We start from the raw sequence: 18,104 nt of genomic DNA on the forward strand, positions 1-18,104 counted from the left end.
CTCCCAAACCTAGCCTCTGAAAGCAGAGTTCAATTGTTTTCTGCCTGATGGATCCCATTCCCAGTAAAAATAGAGGTTCCTTAGGCCAAACCTTTGGCTGGCAGTGAGGGCAGCCCTGGAGTAGAAGTCCTGCCCTCTGTTACTCTTTCTTTTTATTGGGAGATGAGTATTTGTTACAGGAGGAGGAACAGAATTCTTGCAGTCTCTCACCTCCACAGGGCAAGCACAGCTTTAAAAAATATGTTTTTAAATAGAAAGTGAAACTTCTACACATATATATTGAAAAGACTTACCTCTAGAGATGCTATCATTCACAGCACAGAACTGTGACATAGGTCCAGTATGAAACCTGACGTCCAAGGTCCCCTACTGTCACATTTACCCATGCAAATGGTGGTATTTATTAGTCAGGATTAAGCAAAAGTGCTATATTGGACTTACTAATAAGGCAATTAGTAAGCAAAAGGCCAATAGGACAACTCATAGGAGTGAAGCAAGTGAGATTTGTCAGCTCAGATTTGTAACTCAGGTCACAACAGCAGTATAGTTAGATTAGCATGATGCCCTATTAGACTGGCAGGGAAGCAAAGTTCTCCTTAGGCTAATCTGATACCTGGTTTTGGTATTACAGATAGTTTACTTAGAATTGCTGCACTGATAATTTAGCAGTAGCATTTATGCAGTAGGAAATACGGATTTGTCCAAATAGACCAAATTCACTCAGATTTTCACATGCTTAAACATTGATAGATTTGTGCTTTTCATTAAAAACAGCATTCCTGGTTGCTAATTGTCAAGTTTTAGTGTTTTACTTTTTAAAAATACTGAGGTAGGTTCAAATGTCAGCTGAACCAGTCCAGTTTACCTGAATTCTGGGGCTGGGTAACATTTGCAAGAATCTTCTGCTGCACCATTGTGTCCTTTTTGCATGACCAGCATCCCAGCAATGAAAAGCCACATAAAATAATGATAAAAATAATTTAAATACATCCATCCCTGTTTGGAAAGGTTATTACTTAGTTTCATTCAAAGGTGATGGTATGGCAAAATGGTAACACTTTCATGTTTTGCCAAGTTTTGCTTTCCCTCTCCTGGTTACAAGTGTTATATCTATAATGATGAGTTGAGGAAGAGATTTGTAAAGTATATAAATTAGGGCAGAAAAAAACTTCAACGCCTGACTGTTTTTTGTCATGTCGCCATGCTGTATTTAGGCATTTAGAAAGTTCAGCAGTTTGAAAAGCTGAAGTTAGCAATAAGTACAGAAAATATATTTTTATATAAAATTACCCCACTGTGTTCAAATATGTGCTTTTTTTTTAAACTATGAATGTAACCAGAAATTACACAAATTTTGAAAAACAATGAAGTTGCAATTACCACTTTGCCATAAATGATTGAAGCTTTACTCAGTTGCTTGCAAGCCCTGGATGGCATGAATGAGAACTTTTGGAATAATTACCTTGTCACTCAGCAGATGGCCTTCATTAATGGCAATTATATGAATTTACCAGGCAGCCCAAGCATTATCTGAGAGAAGGCATTATTAAGTCTCTATGCAATTACTAAGTCCCTATGAGTTCCATGACTTCACTGCAGGAGATTCAAAACAGCTGCTGTTGTCACTTTTTCTTTTAGCCGCCTAGAGCTAAGTACATTGATTTCACAGATGTAGTACCCCAGAATCTGGGTCCATACCATACCACTAATCTTTAATCAGTGCTTTCTCCCATTGGCTTTGATTAAAGATCAATTTTCCGAGTCAGCTGATGGCTGTGTATCTACTTGGATTTGCACTCTGCTTGCTTAGTTGTGCTTTTCACAAAAGAGGAGTGTTTGAGTGCAACAAGAGTCCTGCAATAGATAAAATCAAAGCAATGACATATCTTGTCCAGTTTATCTGGGTTGCTGGTTCATGTTTACTAAACCTCTTAGATGAGTGGTGCCGATGAGTGGTTCTTAGAACCGTACAGAGCAGTGGTCATATGTCTTGCAGAAGGTCACTCTCATGGCTCGATGGCGATGCATCTCAGCATCTTTTTTGTTTTCTTCGCATTGTCATTTTAGTTTATTTTTGCAGTATTGAATTTCATTACATAACGCTCTTAGAGCTAAACAGCATAGCCTCTGCTGCAGTTCATCTGAAGCCTGCTTCTACCTCTTGAGAGAAATCAGCAGCTAGGTGAACTACCGAGGAATATTTATGCTGACAGTTTGTTGGAAGCCTCTGTAGCATCTGCATAAGCTCTCATTTCTGCCTTGATGGAGCCTCAGCATTCCCCCGCTTCTACTTAACAGAAGTTGTTGATGAGGCTCTGGAGTAGTGCTCCTCAATCTCTGTTTTTCAATTTGCCTTCAGAAAAGAAAAGATACTATAAAACTATTTGAAAACTCCATTTAGGTACATTTTTGTTAGTATTTAAAACAAGAAACATCAGCAGTTTCCTTCATTCTCCTTGCCTTCTCAGCTCAACAGGAACATTTGGGATAAACTCGCACGAGTGGCTCACATTATGTCATCTTTTGTCCAGGTGCTGATTTTGACATGGCTTTGCCAAAGCCCTTAATTTTGGGAATATGGCTATTGCATACTGCATACCCAACAACATACGCAAACTTATGGATAAAGTGAAGGAAATGAGTGTTTATTGTTGCTTGGCATATTTTTGAGCTCGAAGGTAACTGCCAGTAAGGTCTAAAATAGAGATTTAAATGATGACCCATCACTTCCAAGTAGCCTTATGGGAATTATCTAATGACACACGTTATTTCCTTTGATCCCAGTGCAGTAGAAGTAGAAGCAGCAAAAAAGACTTTCATGACAGTAGTTCAGTGACTGTGAAGCTTACAGCTTCAAAGACACATATAGCATTGTCTTCAAAGGTGTCAGATCATAGCTGTCCCAGACTTCGAGCCAGTACAGAACAGTGTGTAAAGGACATAAAATAAACTATATGACCCAAGCATATTTTTATTGCTCCTAGAATTTCCTGTTTGTGTATGAAATTCCATTTTTCATTATTCTGAAGAGGATGCCAAGCAAATTCCTATAGACTTCACGGTGTCAGAATGGCATTTTCAGACAGAACTAACGTTGGAGGGAAAGCGAGAGGGCACAGAGAGGTCTTGTGTGTCCTAACAGCAGCACTGGGAGTGTGTCAGCGGGATGATCCACTACGTGTCAGTGCTTACACCAGAGCAGAGGATGTGACAGCATGCGTTTCCCGCTGGTACATCTGCTGTGTTCTTCTGCTAGCACTGAAGGGAGGAAAGGGATTCTGGCCCTAGCCCGTAACCCCTGTTGGGTTGTTCCTTGGACAGGCACAGCACTCATATGGCCAGAACTCACGGACCAAAACTGTGTTCATCTTTCAGAGAGCTACACAGACAAAAAAAAAAAAGAAAGGAGAAAAGCTGGAGCAAGTAGTATTCTGGCATTTCAGATAGAGCCTCCATACAGTGTTCTACTCTAAGTTAAAATACTATACCCTTACAGTGATTATTCTTCATTTATTTTTTACAGTGTTTCAGCCCTGTTTTTTTTTTTTCTTTTTTTTTTTTTTTTTTTCCTGTTAGGCCTAAGGACAGCTTAATAATGCATCAAGATCTGGATTGGTGTTTTTTTTTGTTGTTGTTTGTTTTTTTGTTTTGTTTTGTTTTGTTTCATTTTTTTTTACTTTAATAAAACTGACCTAGTTTTCTCCATAACCCTGCACCCCAAACAAAGAAAATTTTAAATAAAATATCCTCTATGAAAATGTAAAAGCCAACATTTGCAATATTTCTCCCACACATTCTGAAATTAAAACTGTCCCATCTCCTCAGTTTGTTAAACGAGACTGAGCTCATTTACAATTTTGAGCTTTCTAAAGCATATCCTCCCTACTGCCTGTGGCGTGTGCACATAGTGTTACTTCATGGAGAAGGATTGTTATGACAATTGTGAAAATGATACAGATACTTAATTTTGAAAATGAACACCAAGTTTTCCTGATGAAAACATCTAACTGCTTATAGGCTAATGAAAGCTTGTAATGTCACCATGTTCAAAATGCCAACAACCTTGAATGACCGTGCTCTATCAGATATAAATAGCTCATAAATACAGACAAATTGTCACAAAGTGTTTTTTTTCTGCAAGTTGTCCAAATGAGGTAGCTGCAGGAGATAACTTACATAATATAGACTTTTTGGTACTTCCAGTAAGCCTTGTAATATATCAAGTCTTCCCCTCAAAGGTATTTGTCAACCTTTTCAACATCACAGTGCTCACAGTCATCCATTTGCTTGTCCATCGTTAAGAGGACCTTTTGTCAGAATGAAGATGACGTAAACTGTACAGTGTAAATATGTGTGTGTCTAATTCTTCAAACATGTGGCATAAGCCTATAGCAAAATGGGCCCTTGTGATTCATTTGCTCAAATAATTGTGCTTAAGAAGAATCTAAGTTTATTGTTACCCAGATGTCCCATGTGTACATGGCATCCACAGCCAGTGGTTCTGTGAGATTGCCAATAATATGTCAAATTCTCATTCTTTTCAATTACCCAGAATACTCACTTCCCCATTTTTTTATTAACTACTAAAGATAAAAGTAACTATCAGCAGCAAATAAGCCAATATAAACAAATTTGGTTTGGGTCAACTTGGTAGCTGAAAAAGAAAGTAAGCCTGCAGTAAACTTTCAGATGGAACTGCTGTGTTCTGCACTGTGGTGTGTGACCGTGCTTAGTACAGCATCGTAGCAAGAGGCTGCAGCTCTCATGTAGAAATACACTTCTAAGACGTAGTCATGCTTTCCTGAGCATGCTTATCATATGCGGTGATTTAAAGAAGCAAAACACATGCAAAAACTAGGAATTCCATATGGTACTCAGATAGAAAACTATAAAGTAACACACCATCGTTAGAGATTTTCCATTTTTGCTGAGCTATCACAGTTTTATGGCTGAATGGCAGTGCTCCATTACATTAGTATTGAGCTTGGGTAAGGTTACAGAGGTAAAAAGTCATTATCAGAGTGGAAGAGTAGTCTGGTAAGCTGCTTACTTCCACGTTGCTTGCATACTCTTCTGGCTGTGTTTGATTTTTCTCTTTTGTCATTATTTTATGTGTTCATCTGTTCAGGCATCAACTTAAATGGATAGTTAGATGGGTTTGTGGTTTTTCTGTAAAAGAAAATGTTATTTGAAGTCCTGACAAGCCTGTCATAAAGCATATAGATACAAGATGAGACTAATACCCTCAAACACTTCTGGTGGAGAAGGAAAGGTTATTGAAAGAGATGAAAGTGACCTAACTACGTCCAACAATTATAACTTGAAATTGGACAAATTTAGTTTAGAAATCAGCCATTTTAATGGTAACGCTGTCAACTAGAAGACCAGTTTCCTAAACAAGCAGGAGGCTTTGAATTCACAGGCCTTTCTAATGACTCTGTAGTTCAACCAAAAGTTATAAATTGTTGAAGAAATTACCAAATGAGGTTCCATGGTTTATGGAACAAGAGGTTTAAGGGAGACCAGAGTCTCTCCTGGTCTTTGTAGTGTTTAAAACATCTTTTTCCATTTCCGTGGTAGGCTTACACTCTGAATTGAGTGCTAATGTACAGCTCTAGAGGTGTCTGTTCAGGTAGAACTAATGCATCCACCTCCGCAGACATACAAATATATTGGGTTAAGAATGGAAAATACGAGGAAGAGGTTATGGGGAAGGAAAAATATACACAGAATAGAACCCGAAGAGGTAAAAACTAAAACCAAGTAGAGCGGAAAAAAGACAGGATGGTTTTGACTGCAGGTGGAAGTTTTCTGTCAGAAGCAAGGCATTCACAGGCACTGCAGTGGAAGTCAGCAGCTCCCCTGTGCAGCTTTGCACTGCAACTTCTCCCTGTCACAAAAGCAGCTAGCCTTCTGCCCCAAGGACTGGCCTACACCCATCAGGTGATATATGGGTATATGGCAGAAGCATCATACTGAGGTGTAAGTAGGTAATAATTTCTCTTGTATAGCTTACCTTCAGTTCTGCAAGGGTGCACAGGTATACCGTTCCATTGACGTGACTACATAAATGCAGTGAAACTAATTAGGTCTTCCTTGCACTGGTTATTTTCATGCTATTTCTCACGTCTATGCAGTCTGTCAGGCTCCTGTATTCCCTTCCTTGAAAGACCTCTTCCAAAAAAATATATGAAATTCCCTTCCACACTGAAGCAATAACAAAAATGGCAGACAAACTAAAGAAACTAAATACAAACAATGTCGATCTATGTGCTAAACATCACTCACCAATCTTTTTTGCAGGTTTTTTCATTCCACCCTTTACCCTGCTTACATATGGCACACACTTAGGTTGTGATTTCTTGAAGGAAGGCTTTTGCGTCTTTATTTATATAGCATGATACTTCAGGCATTATAGAAACAGAGCTGATTTCAACCTCCTACACTTACGTTACCTTATGTGCTGAGAAAGCCCCAGCGTTTTCAAAGAGGTTATTTCCTCACTTGCAAATCTCAGCAAAGTTTATCTGGGCCTGCTACTTCACAGATCTAAATTACAATTTACTCTGTCTTGGGTTGTTTTGTTTTGTTTTGTTTTGGTTTGGTTTGTTTGAATATTTGTTCATTGCTGCAGAATGATTTCTGCCTCTTGCCTTTACCTTCCTGTTTAGACCAGGTTGTCCTAAAATCTGTTGAGCATTATCACTGTAGGTACAGTTGAACACAGAATTATATAATATTGCATAAGGAGAGGAAACACTGAATACCTCTTACAGAAGTTAGTGGAATAGAATCTCTTTAATTGAATTGTAACTTCTAGAATCCAGCAGAAAATATGCTGCATCATGCAGGTTTTTTCAGAATGCTTCCTCTAGCCACCTTTATAAAGCAGGCTGCTAAGCGCCCTGTTACCCCTGAACCTCTTACTAAAGCTTCGCATCGCTGTAAATAGGCCAGCCCAGAACACGCTGTTTTGTTATGAGTCCATATGGAGTAATTTCTGTTAAGAAGCCAGCTCCTAAAGTACCTGTAAAGCAGCCCCCGTTCTTGTGCTTCAGTAACGCTAAACCAGCTGCTTTGCCTCCCAGCTGAATGCGTGGGGATGAGGACCATCGTCATGACAATAATACCTGCTGCATCTGACTCGCTACAGCGCCTGCTGGGAGAAGTAATAAAAAGTACGCTTCTCTGTGCCAGCACAAGCTGCCACAGCACAAGGAGAATTCATTTCCAACTTCAATTTTTCTAGTTTTAATTTTCCTCCCTCGGTCCTCTTGTATTTTTTTAGTACCGGGGGAGAGGAACTTTAGATTATGGTCTCTGAGAAGATGACCTGCAGCAGCTGAAAAAGTCTGAGATCTATATGTGTGCTTTTAGTATTGATGAGAGGGCTGTAATCTCAGTGCTTCATGAAGGAAAACAGTGATGAGAATTTCTAGCTCCACCGCACAAATCAGAGCTGTACAAACAAACCCCCATATGCAGCATGCTTTTACCTAATGAACATACAGCATACAGAAGCTGACAGTCTGAGTACAATGTGCTGTGAGGGAAAATTATTCGAAAAGTCACTATTTACCTTAGTGTTGCAGCTTTTCATCTTGAAACGTTGGCGTTTCACCTGTAATTTCATCTCTGTTATTAACAAATTGTGGAAACTCTTCTCTCTAAGCACTAGACAGTCAGACTATGTATTATCAGCAAATGTTGCTAAACACTCATGTAGACTTTCAGACACTGTAAAAAGTGTCAAAATTAGATCTGTAACTCTTTTCTAAATTAGTGACATATATGTTACTTTTCTTTCTTCAACTCATTAATATTACATGATGATGTCTTTCCGAATGATCCATCTTTCATGGTCAACAGAGGTCACTGTTTTCAGTCTTCTATAGTAAATATCCTAAAGGAGTTTTTCCAAAGGAGTAGGTTCTGCACCTTTATCATCTTCCATGCTGAGTGATATTTGTCCAAATAAGCAAATCTACAGATGTGACAGGACATAAGGAAGACATCAAGTGTACAGGTAATAGTAGGCACCAAAATAAGAGATTTTATAAAACCATGTGTATTAGTTGTCAGGTACTATGGATTGAACAACAAGCTGTACTCATGCCAGGAGAATTCAAACACCACCTCATTTAGTTGGAGAACAAAGAGCACTTTCAGTTTATCTGTTCTGTGTACATACCAAGGGAACAGAATGGATTCTTCGTGCACAAAACACGCCTAAGGTGTCACTGAGAACACCCTGGATAAGGGGGTCAGTCAGTGGCACTACAGGTGTGCTATGAGTGCTCTCACTCCCAGTGGTGGCGATGGCAGCAGTAAGCACCACACGCCAGGCAGAGCACAAAGCTGGTGAGGTTCCAGGGCTGTCTGAGGGTTTCTGAGCCCCGACTCCCTGGGGCTGTGTGTGTGGAGGCACAGAAGGCAAGAAGGCCTGCCAAGTGTTGTGTGGAGGTGGCTGAGGATGTGTCCAGTTCAAAATGGTGGGAAGCCACATGGTGCCTGCCCTCAGGGAGTGCCACAGAGCAGGGGCAGCCACAGACAGGGCCAGGGCCAGGGCTGTTTGTGCATCAGTTGGTGTGGAAGGGTGTGCGAGGAGGGCAGCATGCTTTGTCAGTGGGCAGCCTGCTCTGCATGCCTGCTTTGCTCTCCAGCAGGTGTGGGTTGCAGCCCTGATGGAAGTTACTGCATGGAACCAAGAGAGGAGCACCTGTCTGTCTGCTCACCTTCCACTGGGTAGATACAAAGCCTTGGCTGTGGCAGGTGAGGGATGTGAAAAGAGGGAAAAAGGCATCCATGCAAGTTCTCCATCCAAGGTCAAGTCATCTGAGGCCTTGTAGCAAGGGCAACATCAAGACCACTACTGTGATAAAACAGTGTTGAGTTGTATTCAAAGTTGACTCCTTCTCAAGGGAATGGAGGCTCTCATCTGCAGACCAGAGCTTTATCACAGAGGTTTGCTGCCTCCCTTGGTCCCAGATGAGGGATGTTACCAGGAAGCTTTCAAGCATAATGCCTATAGACCATTATGTGTTCCTCCTCTTTCAAATGGGTACCAACAACGTGGCTACAGAAAGCCTGAAATCAATCAAGAAAGATTTAATGGCCCTAGGGAGGCAACTAAAAGACTCTGGAGCACACACTGTTTTCTTCAATCCTCACAGTAATGGGGAGAGACAGGGAAAGAAACAGGTAAGCCCAGGTCATCAATGCCTGGCTCCAAGCCTGGTTCTTCCACCAGAATTTTGGGTTTTATAATTATGGACAGGACCCATCTATCTCGATGGGGGAAATGTTTCTTGGCCCATAACCTGCTGAAACTGATTTGAGATGGCTTTATAGCTAGGATTGACTGGGGTGGGCGATGCCATTAGGAATGCTGAAGTTATGCCAAAGGATGGTGCTGTCTGAGGGAGACAAGGCTAATGGGAACATATGCCACTCCAGGGAGTGCAATGGATTCAGGAGCACCTCTAAGATGTTTGTATACCAGTGCACACAGTATGAGGAACAAACGGGATGACTTCCTTCTATGATGAGGTCACTGGCGTGGTGGATGAAGGGAAGGCAGTGGATGTAATCTTTCTGAATTTCAGTAGAGCCTTTGATACTGTCTGTCTTGGCATATTTATGAACAAATTGTCCAACCATGTGGCAAACAGGTTCATGCTACACTGGGTAATGAACTGGTTTGATGGTAGAGCTCAAAATAGTGAATGGTGTTTCATCTGGCTGGCAGACAGTCACCAGTAGTGTTCCCTGGGACTCAAGTCTAGAGCCAGTCCTGCTGAACATTTTTATCAGTGATCTGGAGTGTAATGCATCCTCAGGAAGTTTGCTGATGATGAACTGGGAGGTGCTGCTGACTCCCTGCGGGGATGAGAGGTCTTGCAGAGGGATCTAGATGGATTGGAGCATTGGGCAATCATCAGCAGCATGAAGTTCAGCGAAGGAAAATGCTGGGTTCTGCACCTGGGACAGAGTAATGCCATACACAAGCACAGAGAGGGAGACGAGTGGCTGGAGAGCAGCTCAGCATAGAGGGACGTGGGGGTGCCGGTCAGCAGCAGGCTCAGCAGAAGCCAGCGGTGTGCCCTGGCAGCCAAGAGGGTAAACTACATTTTGGGTGTGCTGAACAGCATAGTCAGCTGGTCAAAAGAGGTGATTCTCCCACTACATTTAGTGTTGGTGCATCCTTACTTTGAATATTGCTTGCAGTTCTGGTCTCTACAATATGAAAAGGATGTTAAGGTCCTTGAAAACATCCTGAGGACAACAAAGCTGGTAAAAGGGCTGGCAGGCGTGTCTTACGAGGAACAGCTGAGAGTTGACCTCATTGCTCTCTGCAACTTCTCGAGGAGAGGAAGCAGTGACAAAGGTGCTGGTCTCTTCTCCCTGATAACCAATGTCAGGACAGGTGGAAATGGCATAAAGCTGCACCAGGGGAGGTTCAGACTGGACATAAGGAAAGATTTCTTTACCATGAGCAGTAAAACAGTGGAAGAGGTTTTCTAGAGGTGGTTGTTACTTCATGCCTGCCAATGTTCAATGTGTCTTTGGATAATGTCCTCAATAACATGCTTTAACTTTTGGTTAGCACTGAGCAGGTCAGGTCAACTTGATGATCTTTGAAGGTCCCTTCCAACTGATCTGTTCTATTCTAAATATTATTTGTAGGCTTCAGTATGCTTTTTGTGCATTGCTAGAATGAGCAATATGAACCTTAGCAGAAATTTAAGGGACTTGGCGGAATAACCAGTCTGTGCTTGGTTGTTAAACACAGTTAATAAAAAAAAGTAATTAGGTGTATGTTTTATGCTTATTTATCTCAAATTATATTAAGCATTATGCAGCAATCATTATGTAGGAGAGTTAGGTTAGCTATATTCTCAAGCAGATATTCGAGACTGGTAGCACCTGTAGTCTTATAGAGAGTGAGATTTAACATGGAAGGTTTATTTTTTTAAGAGCAATAATGAGTTTGTTCTTTCACCAGAACACAAGTTATCTACCAGGATATCGGGTGTTACGAAGCCTGTTAGTTACCTACTAGTAGGATGTAGGCAATATGTAGTTACATGACATCAAACCTAGCTAATAATCACATAAAGTATCATCAGCTCGCCTTTGTGTAAGCTTCTATGTAGTAATGAATATCTTGTCAGTAACTGTTCCTATATATGAAATGTTCAGCTCGCCTTTGTGTAAGCTTCTACGTAGTAATGAATATCTTGTCAGTAACTGTTCCTATGTATGAAATGTTGTGACCTGTTTTCAAAACAATTTAATCACAGAATCACAGAATTTCTAGGTTGGAAGAGACCTCAAGGTCATCGAGTCCAACCTCCAACCTAACGCTAACAGCCCTCCACTAAACCATATCCCTAATCTCTACATCTAAACGTCTTTTGAAGACTTCCAGGGATGGTGACTCCACCACTTCCCTGGGCAGCCTGTTCCAATGTCTAACAACCCTTTCAGTGAAGAAATTCTTCCTAACATCTAACCTAAAACTCCCCTGGCTCAACTTAAGCCCATTCCCCCTCGTCCTGTCACCAGGCACGTGGGAGAACAGGCCAACCCCCACCTCGCTACGGCCTCCCTTGAGGTACCTATAGAGAGCGATAAGGTCACCCCTGAGCCTCCTCTTCTCCAGGTCTTAAGGTCATAATTATTCGATAATTAAATACATGCTTTTGGACATTCTAGCCAGCCACAACATTTATGGCTGTGCAAGAAAAAATGATGTGGACAGCCTACTCTCGTGATTTAAGATAAAGGGGAACCTGCAAGTATTGATAAAATAGAGCATTACCATTGGTTCAATGCAGTATGGGTTTTGAAGCAACAAGTATTTAATGATTCATAACTGCAGTTGCACAGTAGTTGTTTTATATAATGAATTATTTGTTCCTAAACCATAATACTTACAATAAATGTTGAACTAATCTTTGCAAGGTTATACTGAGAATGTAGACTCAACCCATTTTATGATGGCATAACCCAGTAAAAAGCTAAAGCAAACCAGAGACCCTTTAGAAGCTGTACAATATCTTTTTCCATATTTTTAATTAAGGGCAAAATCCTGGCCTCAACTGAAAGCAAGGTCAATTCTACCAATGCAAGAAAAATTTCATTTCAAATATAGAAATGGGGAGAGATTCATAAATATGATAGTGTATGACACATCATCAGACTAGTGTGATGGGGAAGTTTTGCCTATCAATGGGACAAGCTGTTGCTTATAGGTCAATTCAATACAGGATCTGACACTCTGTCTGCCAAAGTAACACTGACATTACCAAATAGGGATGTTTTGGAATTCCTGCTAAAGTATCACCAGACCAGTGAAAGGTAAATATAGTGTGTAAAGTACAATTGAATCTGCAGTCCTCAAGGACCCCAAACAAGAGATTGCTGTAAATGCTAACATACTTTACCTGCAAAGGTTCTCTCTGAGGAATAAAACCTATGACATACAACACATGAAAAGGTGAAATTCCTGATGAAGTAGGTCAAGACAATGCCCAGAGTAAATCAATGACATACAGTTTGCTGGTTTTATGGGAAGATTAAATAAGAGATTTTGTTTGTATGCATTCACCTTTGTCTTTCAAAAAATTGTCCATATGTCTTATATAAATATTATTATTTTTAAGGCTGATTTCAAAACAACTAGTATCAAGCTAGTATCAAGGCACTTTTTTATATTTTTCATCTAAGGGTGAGACAAATCTATAGAACAATACCAGTTTTCCTGCCTGCAGAGAGACTTTTCATTTTTCCTTACTGAAAATGTTTAAAAGGGAGAGTTAAGGACCGGAGATAGTAGGCCAAAAGTGTATACCAGAAAAGACAACACAGGGAAAGTTATATATGTTGGCAGTGTTGGCTTTATGCCCTTTATATGAGTGTACAATTTTGTTGTAAAGGATTATGTTACCATTTTCCATGTCTGACCTACCAGACTGCCAGCACTTTTGCCTATTCACAGCTGTGGTTGATGAAAACTGGTACCTCTGTATTTCACCAGAAAGATGACAGAACAAAGAAGTCAGGGGTGGAGGGTAAGATACCGCTCTGACCAATTCAGATCATTTGAATTTGGATCAGTTGCAGGGAGACCCTGGTTTCTGGATAACACCGAACTCAATTGTCTCAGTTTTGTGAAATGGTGTGCTAGAGAAGTGAAGGGAAAAGCATTGGAAGATGAACAGTTAAGACTGAAAAGTGTCTTGAGAAATATAGATTGATGTTTTCTGTAAACTTAAGCATGAAACATGTTTAGCAGACATTCAACTATGTGATTGCATGAATTCAGCATTAACATTGTCTTATGAGGGAAAGGGACTGTCCTGTCTCAGTTAATATAAAGTCCTTGTTTTGTTTCTATAATTAATTTCGTTTTGTTTTCATGAACATTTTAGGTGTATCAATACATGCATGAAACCATAACTGTTAATGGCTGCCCCGAGTTCCGAGCCAGGGCCACTGCAAAGGTAGGATACGTGCAACTGTTGAAGTACGTGGTACCAAAGTGACCTAGTAATTGACTGTGCGCGTGTGTGTTTCAGGTATTCGTGTGTACACTGTAAGAAAATTTAGACATCAGTGGCAGCCCAGAGTCTAGAACCAGTGCTACTTCCCAGGTAACAATCATAATGGAAAATTTAAACCTTTATGCTGCTTCTGTAGCTTAAGAAAAGAGAATGATTTTATGGAATTTGATGTTTTTTGAAAAGCCGCTTTGCAAAAGCAAATCTACTGGTTCGTTCTATAGAAGTCTGCCTGCAACAACCTATATTTTAATGGACTATTTTCCCATACAGCTCATCCAGTGAGAACACAATGATTTAGGAGGTAGCAAGTATGCAGTCAAAATTCCACTTCAACTAACAGGAGCTATAGGTGCTGAGAAAGTAGTGAGGATGAATGTTGACAGAAATGACCAGATCAAGAGAATCCACAGCCAAAAGCAAGCCCACTTCTTCTAATGCATTGCCTGTTTTAATAAAGTATTTTGTCTCTCTATCCATATGAATCTGCCTTTCTCATATCCTTAGACCATGACAGCTACCTTGTTGCAACTATTAAAATGATAATCTTCTAAGGAAATTCACACAACTATGGAGGAATACGTTCTGTGTGCTGGCATGTAGTGTGCTCTGTATTTTCATAACATGCACAAAGATAGATGCTTTCAAACAGGGACGTCCACCCACCATGGCTTTCTTTTTCCCATTATCATTTTGTGCTCAAGACTATCTTCTGGATGGTAAAGCAGGTACTATGCAAAACAGTTAAACCTGCAAAAGCCATAAATCCATATTAGAAATATTTCATGTTGGTCCCAATCATGTGAATTTAGTGACAAAACTGCCAGAAATCTTAATGGAACTAAGATCTTACCATTATGTATTTGCATTAGGGATTTTCATTTAAAGCTGTATCGGAAGATGAAGATCGGGAGTATGTTATAAAAAGATTTCTACAGTATTTCATAGAAGCAAGCCCAATAGGAGCCAGCAAATAACCTATTACACACAAAATTGCAGTATGTTTTCCTTACTAAGTAGAACATTCCTTTCTGAAGGCTGTACTGATTTTAACCTTGTTCTGAGAGAAGCTTAATGGACAATGTAAATTTTTAGATCTATGCTACTATACAGAGAAATGTGTATAGGAGATCCTGATTTGTCTACACTGCAGGTAAACATAGAAATTATTACTATGTTGTATAGTAAATGGGGAAATATCCAATTAGTGTTTGCCATTCTCATTTCTTATTCATATAGAACAGCAGGGTTACAGAGCAATGTTTCAATATCGCAATTTCCTGGTTATTTCTGGGCTGTCTGCATTGCATTCTCCTAGTGCCTTCATGTCTGACATAAAATGTGTGCATGATGACAAGGTCTGCATGTGCAAAAACATGTAACTGAGAATGATCCATTATGTCACATCATCCACTAGCTTCTATTAAGCATAAGCATTATTAGGATGCTCAGAAAGTATTAGCGTAATGCAGAATTGTACTAGCAGGTTGGGCTACAAACACACGTTGAAAAGGATAAAAGAATTTCCTGATGTTTATTTAATGATTTACTGAGATCTATAATTAAAGTAGGAAAACACAGTGAAAAATGAAATACAATGTGTCATAATTTTCTGAGTGCAAGCTTTACAGTTGTATGTTTTTTTTTTCCATAATAACAATATGTTTTTAAAATTGATTTATAAATTTATTGTCTTAAGGTGTAATTTTTCAATAAAAGTTTTGATCTGATTATATTATAAAAAATCATATTCCTGTTCCAGGAGTTATTTAGTTACTGAGATTTCATGAAGATTAAAATTAAACTTTAAAAAAATAATACTCTTTTAGGATTTTTTCTGTTCTCACAGAATAAAGTAACCAATTACGCACCTCCAAAAGCAGAGCAGAGAGTAAAGAATTCAGTTCATCCACTTGATATTTCAACTAGGAACACAGTACAGATCACATCATCTTATCCAACAGTAACACTTTTTCCATGTGAAAAGGCAAAGAAGCAGCTCACTAGTGATCATAAATGCTCACCACCGCGCAGTCAGGCTTCCTGGTGTCTCCTTCTGGCTCTGCTGCTAACTTTCTGCGTTATCTTTGATAAGTCACTTAAATTCTCTGTTCCTCTGCTTATTCCTTTATTTCAAAAGCATTGGCATGGAACTTAATTTTTGCAAAGTGCTTTCAGACAATCAGAAAAAAGGCAGAATAAGATACTTGAATGTTTTCACTGGACTTAATTCTTCCTGCAAAATGATCAACAGAGTGTATAAGTGTTCTCTCTGCATAGCCAAATGGCTCTTTTTTTCTTCCAGGCAACAGTTGCTGCTTTTGCTGCAAGTGAAGGCCATTCACACCCGCGAGTGGTGGAGCTGCCAAAGACTGATGAAGGCCTGGGCTTTAATGTGATGGGAGGAAAGGAACAAAATTCACCTATTTATATTTCTCGCATCATTCCTGGAGGAGTGGCAGAAAGGCATGGAGGGCTCAAACGAGGGGACCAGCTGCTTTCAGTTAATGGAGTGGTATGTTGAAGTTTGATAGACATTTCATTTTCATCTGGATTTTAATTTTTCACAATTGTTCTGATACCATGATAGAAAACGCAATACATGAAATAAAAAGAAATAGCTCTGTGAGAGACCTTCAGTGTGCATTTGTGGTGCAGTGAGGCAAAGCTACATGGACAACTTTGTGCCACTACAATTTCTGTTGGAGTGGAGGTTGCTTGAAGAACTTTATTTTAAATTCACACCACATGCTGAATTTACAGGGAAGCTATGTCTTTCTAATTGTTAATTCTGCAAATTTCTTCTGTGGTAAGAGCATTAAAACGGGCTTTGTCATTTTTGCACTCCATATCCTCTGAGGCACACAGATCTTTCTAAGTACAATGATGCCTCAGTGGCAGTAGTCTTGTGACCTTCAGAGAATTCGAAAACATAAAATAAAAGAAATTTGATATGCACATTTGCTGCTGATTTCCTGTGGAAAGTACATTCTGGATTTCTTTCAATGACATTCATCCATCTATAAAACCTTTATAAGAGAATGAGCTGTACAGATGAACACATACAGGGAGCCTGTATGGTCAGTAAAAAGGTAAATTTTTACATAGTCATTCTGCACTTAAGTCAGTACTGCAAGATGGAGTGTTTTGCTGTAGTTTCACTACAATGAAATGAATGTCAGTATGGAGGTAAAAATAAAAAGGCTGCTGGAACAGAGGAAAAGCAAGTTCCACCTATATAATGTGGGTCAAATTTTACCTTTTACTTTGCCTTTTATTCCCTTTTACAAGGGAACGTAAACTACTAAAAATGTAAGCATGTTCATTCATATAACCCCACAATTCTCTTAATGAAAACATAATAGTTTTTCATGCAAAACCTACATCTAAACCTCGTATTTAAATACACCAAGGGGAGTTATGAGCAATTTCCAAATCCAGTCATAAATATAAGACTTTCCAACTTAAATTTTCTGCTTCTTGAAAGCTTGTAAAGAATGAAGAAAATGCTGTATTTTATATGCTTTCATGTTGTCATCTGTTTCTTTCAAACAATAGGTATTCCCCTTATCTTGAAACAGTATCAGAGCAACACTTCAGACAGACTTTCTACCATTTCATTATCAACAATCTTATTCTCAAAAAAGAAACAATAATTCTGCAAGCTTGCTAGCCCTAGTACGCAACGAGAAGGAGAAGACAGAAAACTAACAAAGACAAGTCACTACAAAGATTATTTAGTCTCAGGGAAAAAGAAATCAAGTGAACATTTAATAAGTAAATTGCCTGAACTTCACTTTCTGGAAGTAGATCAAATAATTTCGTGATTGTTCAGCTTTCTGTAGGTGACTAAAGATGCAGGTAAAAAGAGTTTATATACTCTAACTGATACATGATTCTCAGAAAGCCCTTTTACTTTCAACAACATGTAGGCAGATACTGGGCAGGAAAGTGGTGAACCTTCCAACATCTAGATATATTGACTTTGACTCTATTGTCACCTCTATTCCATGATAAGCTTCAAAAAAATTCACAAATGTGCTCTACAATACGGATTAAGCTAATATAGTGGAAAACACCATAAAATTTCTTGTTGCATGTAGGCATGCAAGAAAGTCAATTCTGAGTTACAACAGAGCTATTTTTGTGTTTGGAGTCTAAACAACAGAATTTGAAGTTTGAATTACAATTGCATACTTGAAATAATGCCTACGAGCAACTGTTCATAAACCAATCTTAGGCTTATTTAAGCCCATACAAGATAAAAGACAAAAATTATAGAAGTAACAATTTGTTTGCAGACAGCTTGAGACAGGAGGAAAAAGGTCTAAATTTAACATTGTTCAGTGGGACTAGTTCACTGTGCTTCTCTCAATTTAACTGGAGAAAAGCAAATAATATATAGTATGTTCAATACAACAGACGGCTCAGCAGTGGAACATGGAATGAAAATGAAATATCTGTAACTTGTTTACACTCAGAAGTTGGTGGTTATCCAACTTTATAATTATCAACGTAAAATTAGAGCTGTGTGTTCAG

At 39.3% G+C, this 18,104-nt stretch overlaps 1 protein-coding gene across 2 annotated transcripts in view; it reads left to right on the plus strand.

Moving 5' to 3' along the window:
* Nucleotides 1-18,104, plus strand: part of LIN7A (lin-7 homolog A, crumbs cell polarity complex component) — a gene marked incomplete at its 5' end in the record, with an annotated part of 48,861 nt that overhangs the window by 22,869 nt on the left and 7,888 nt on the right. For both annotated transcript variants that reach the window (XM_084281389.1, XM_084281388.1), the window contains 2 exons: nucleotides 13,437-13,508; nucleotides 15,871-16,080. In XM_084281389.1, coding sequence (XP_084137515.1) covers nucleotides 13,437-13,508; nucleotides 15,871-16,080 — 282 coding nt within the window. The remainder of the gene's footprint in view (nucleotides 1-13,436; nucleotides 13,509-15,870; nucleotides 16,081-18,104) is intronic.

Source organism: Netta rufina (assembly GCF_964035555.1).
Source record: "Netta rufina genome assembly, chromosome: 1".
NCBI lineage: Eukaryota > Metazoa > Chordata > Aves > Anseriformes > Anatidae > Netta > Netta rufina.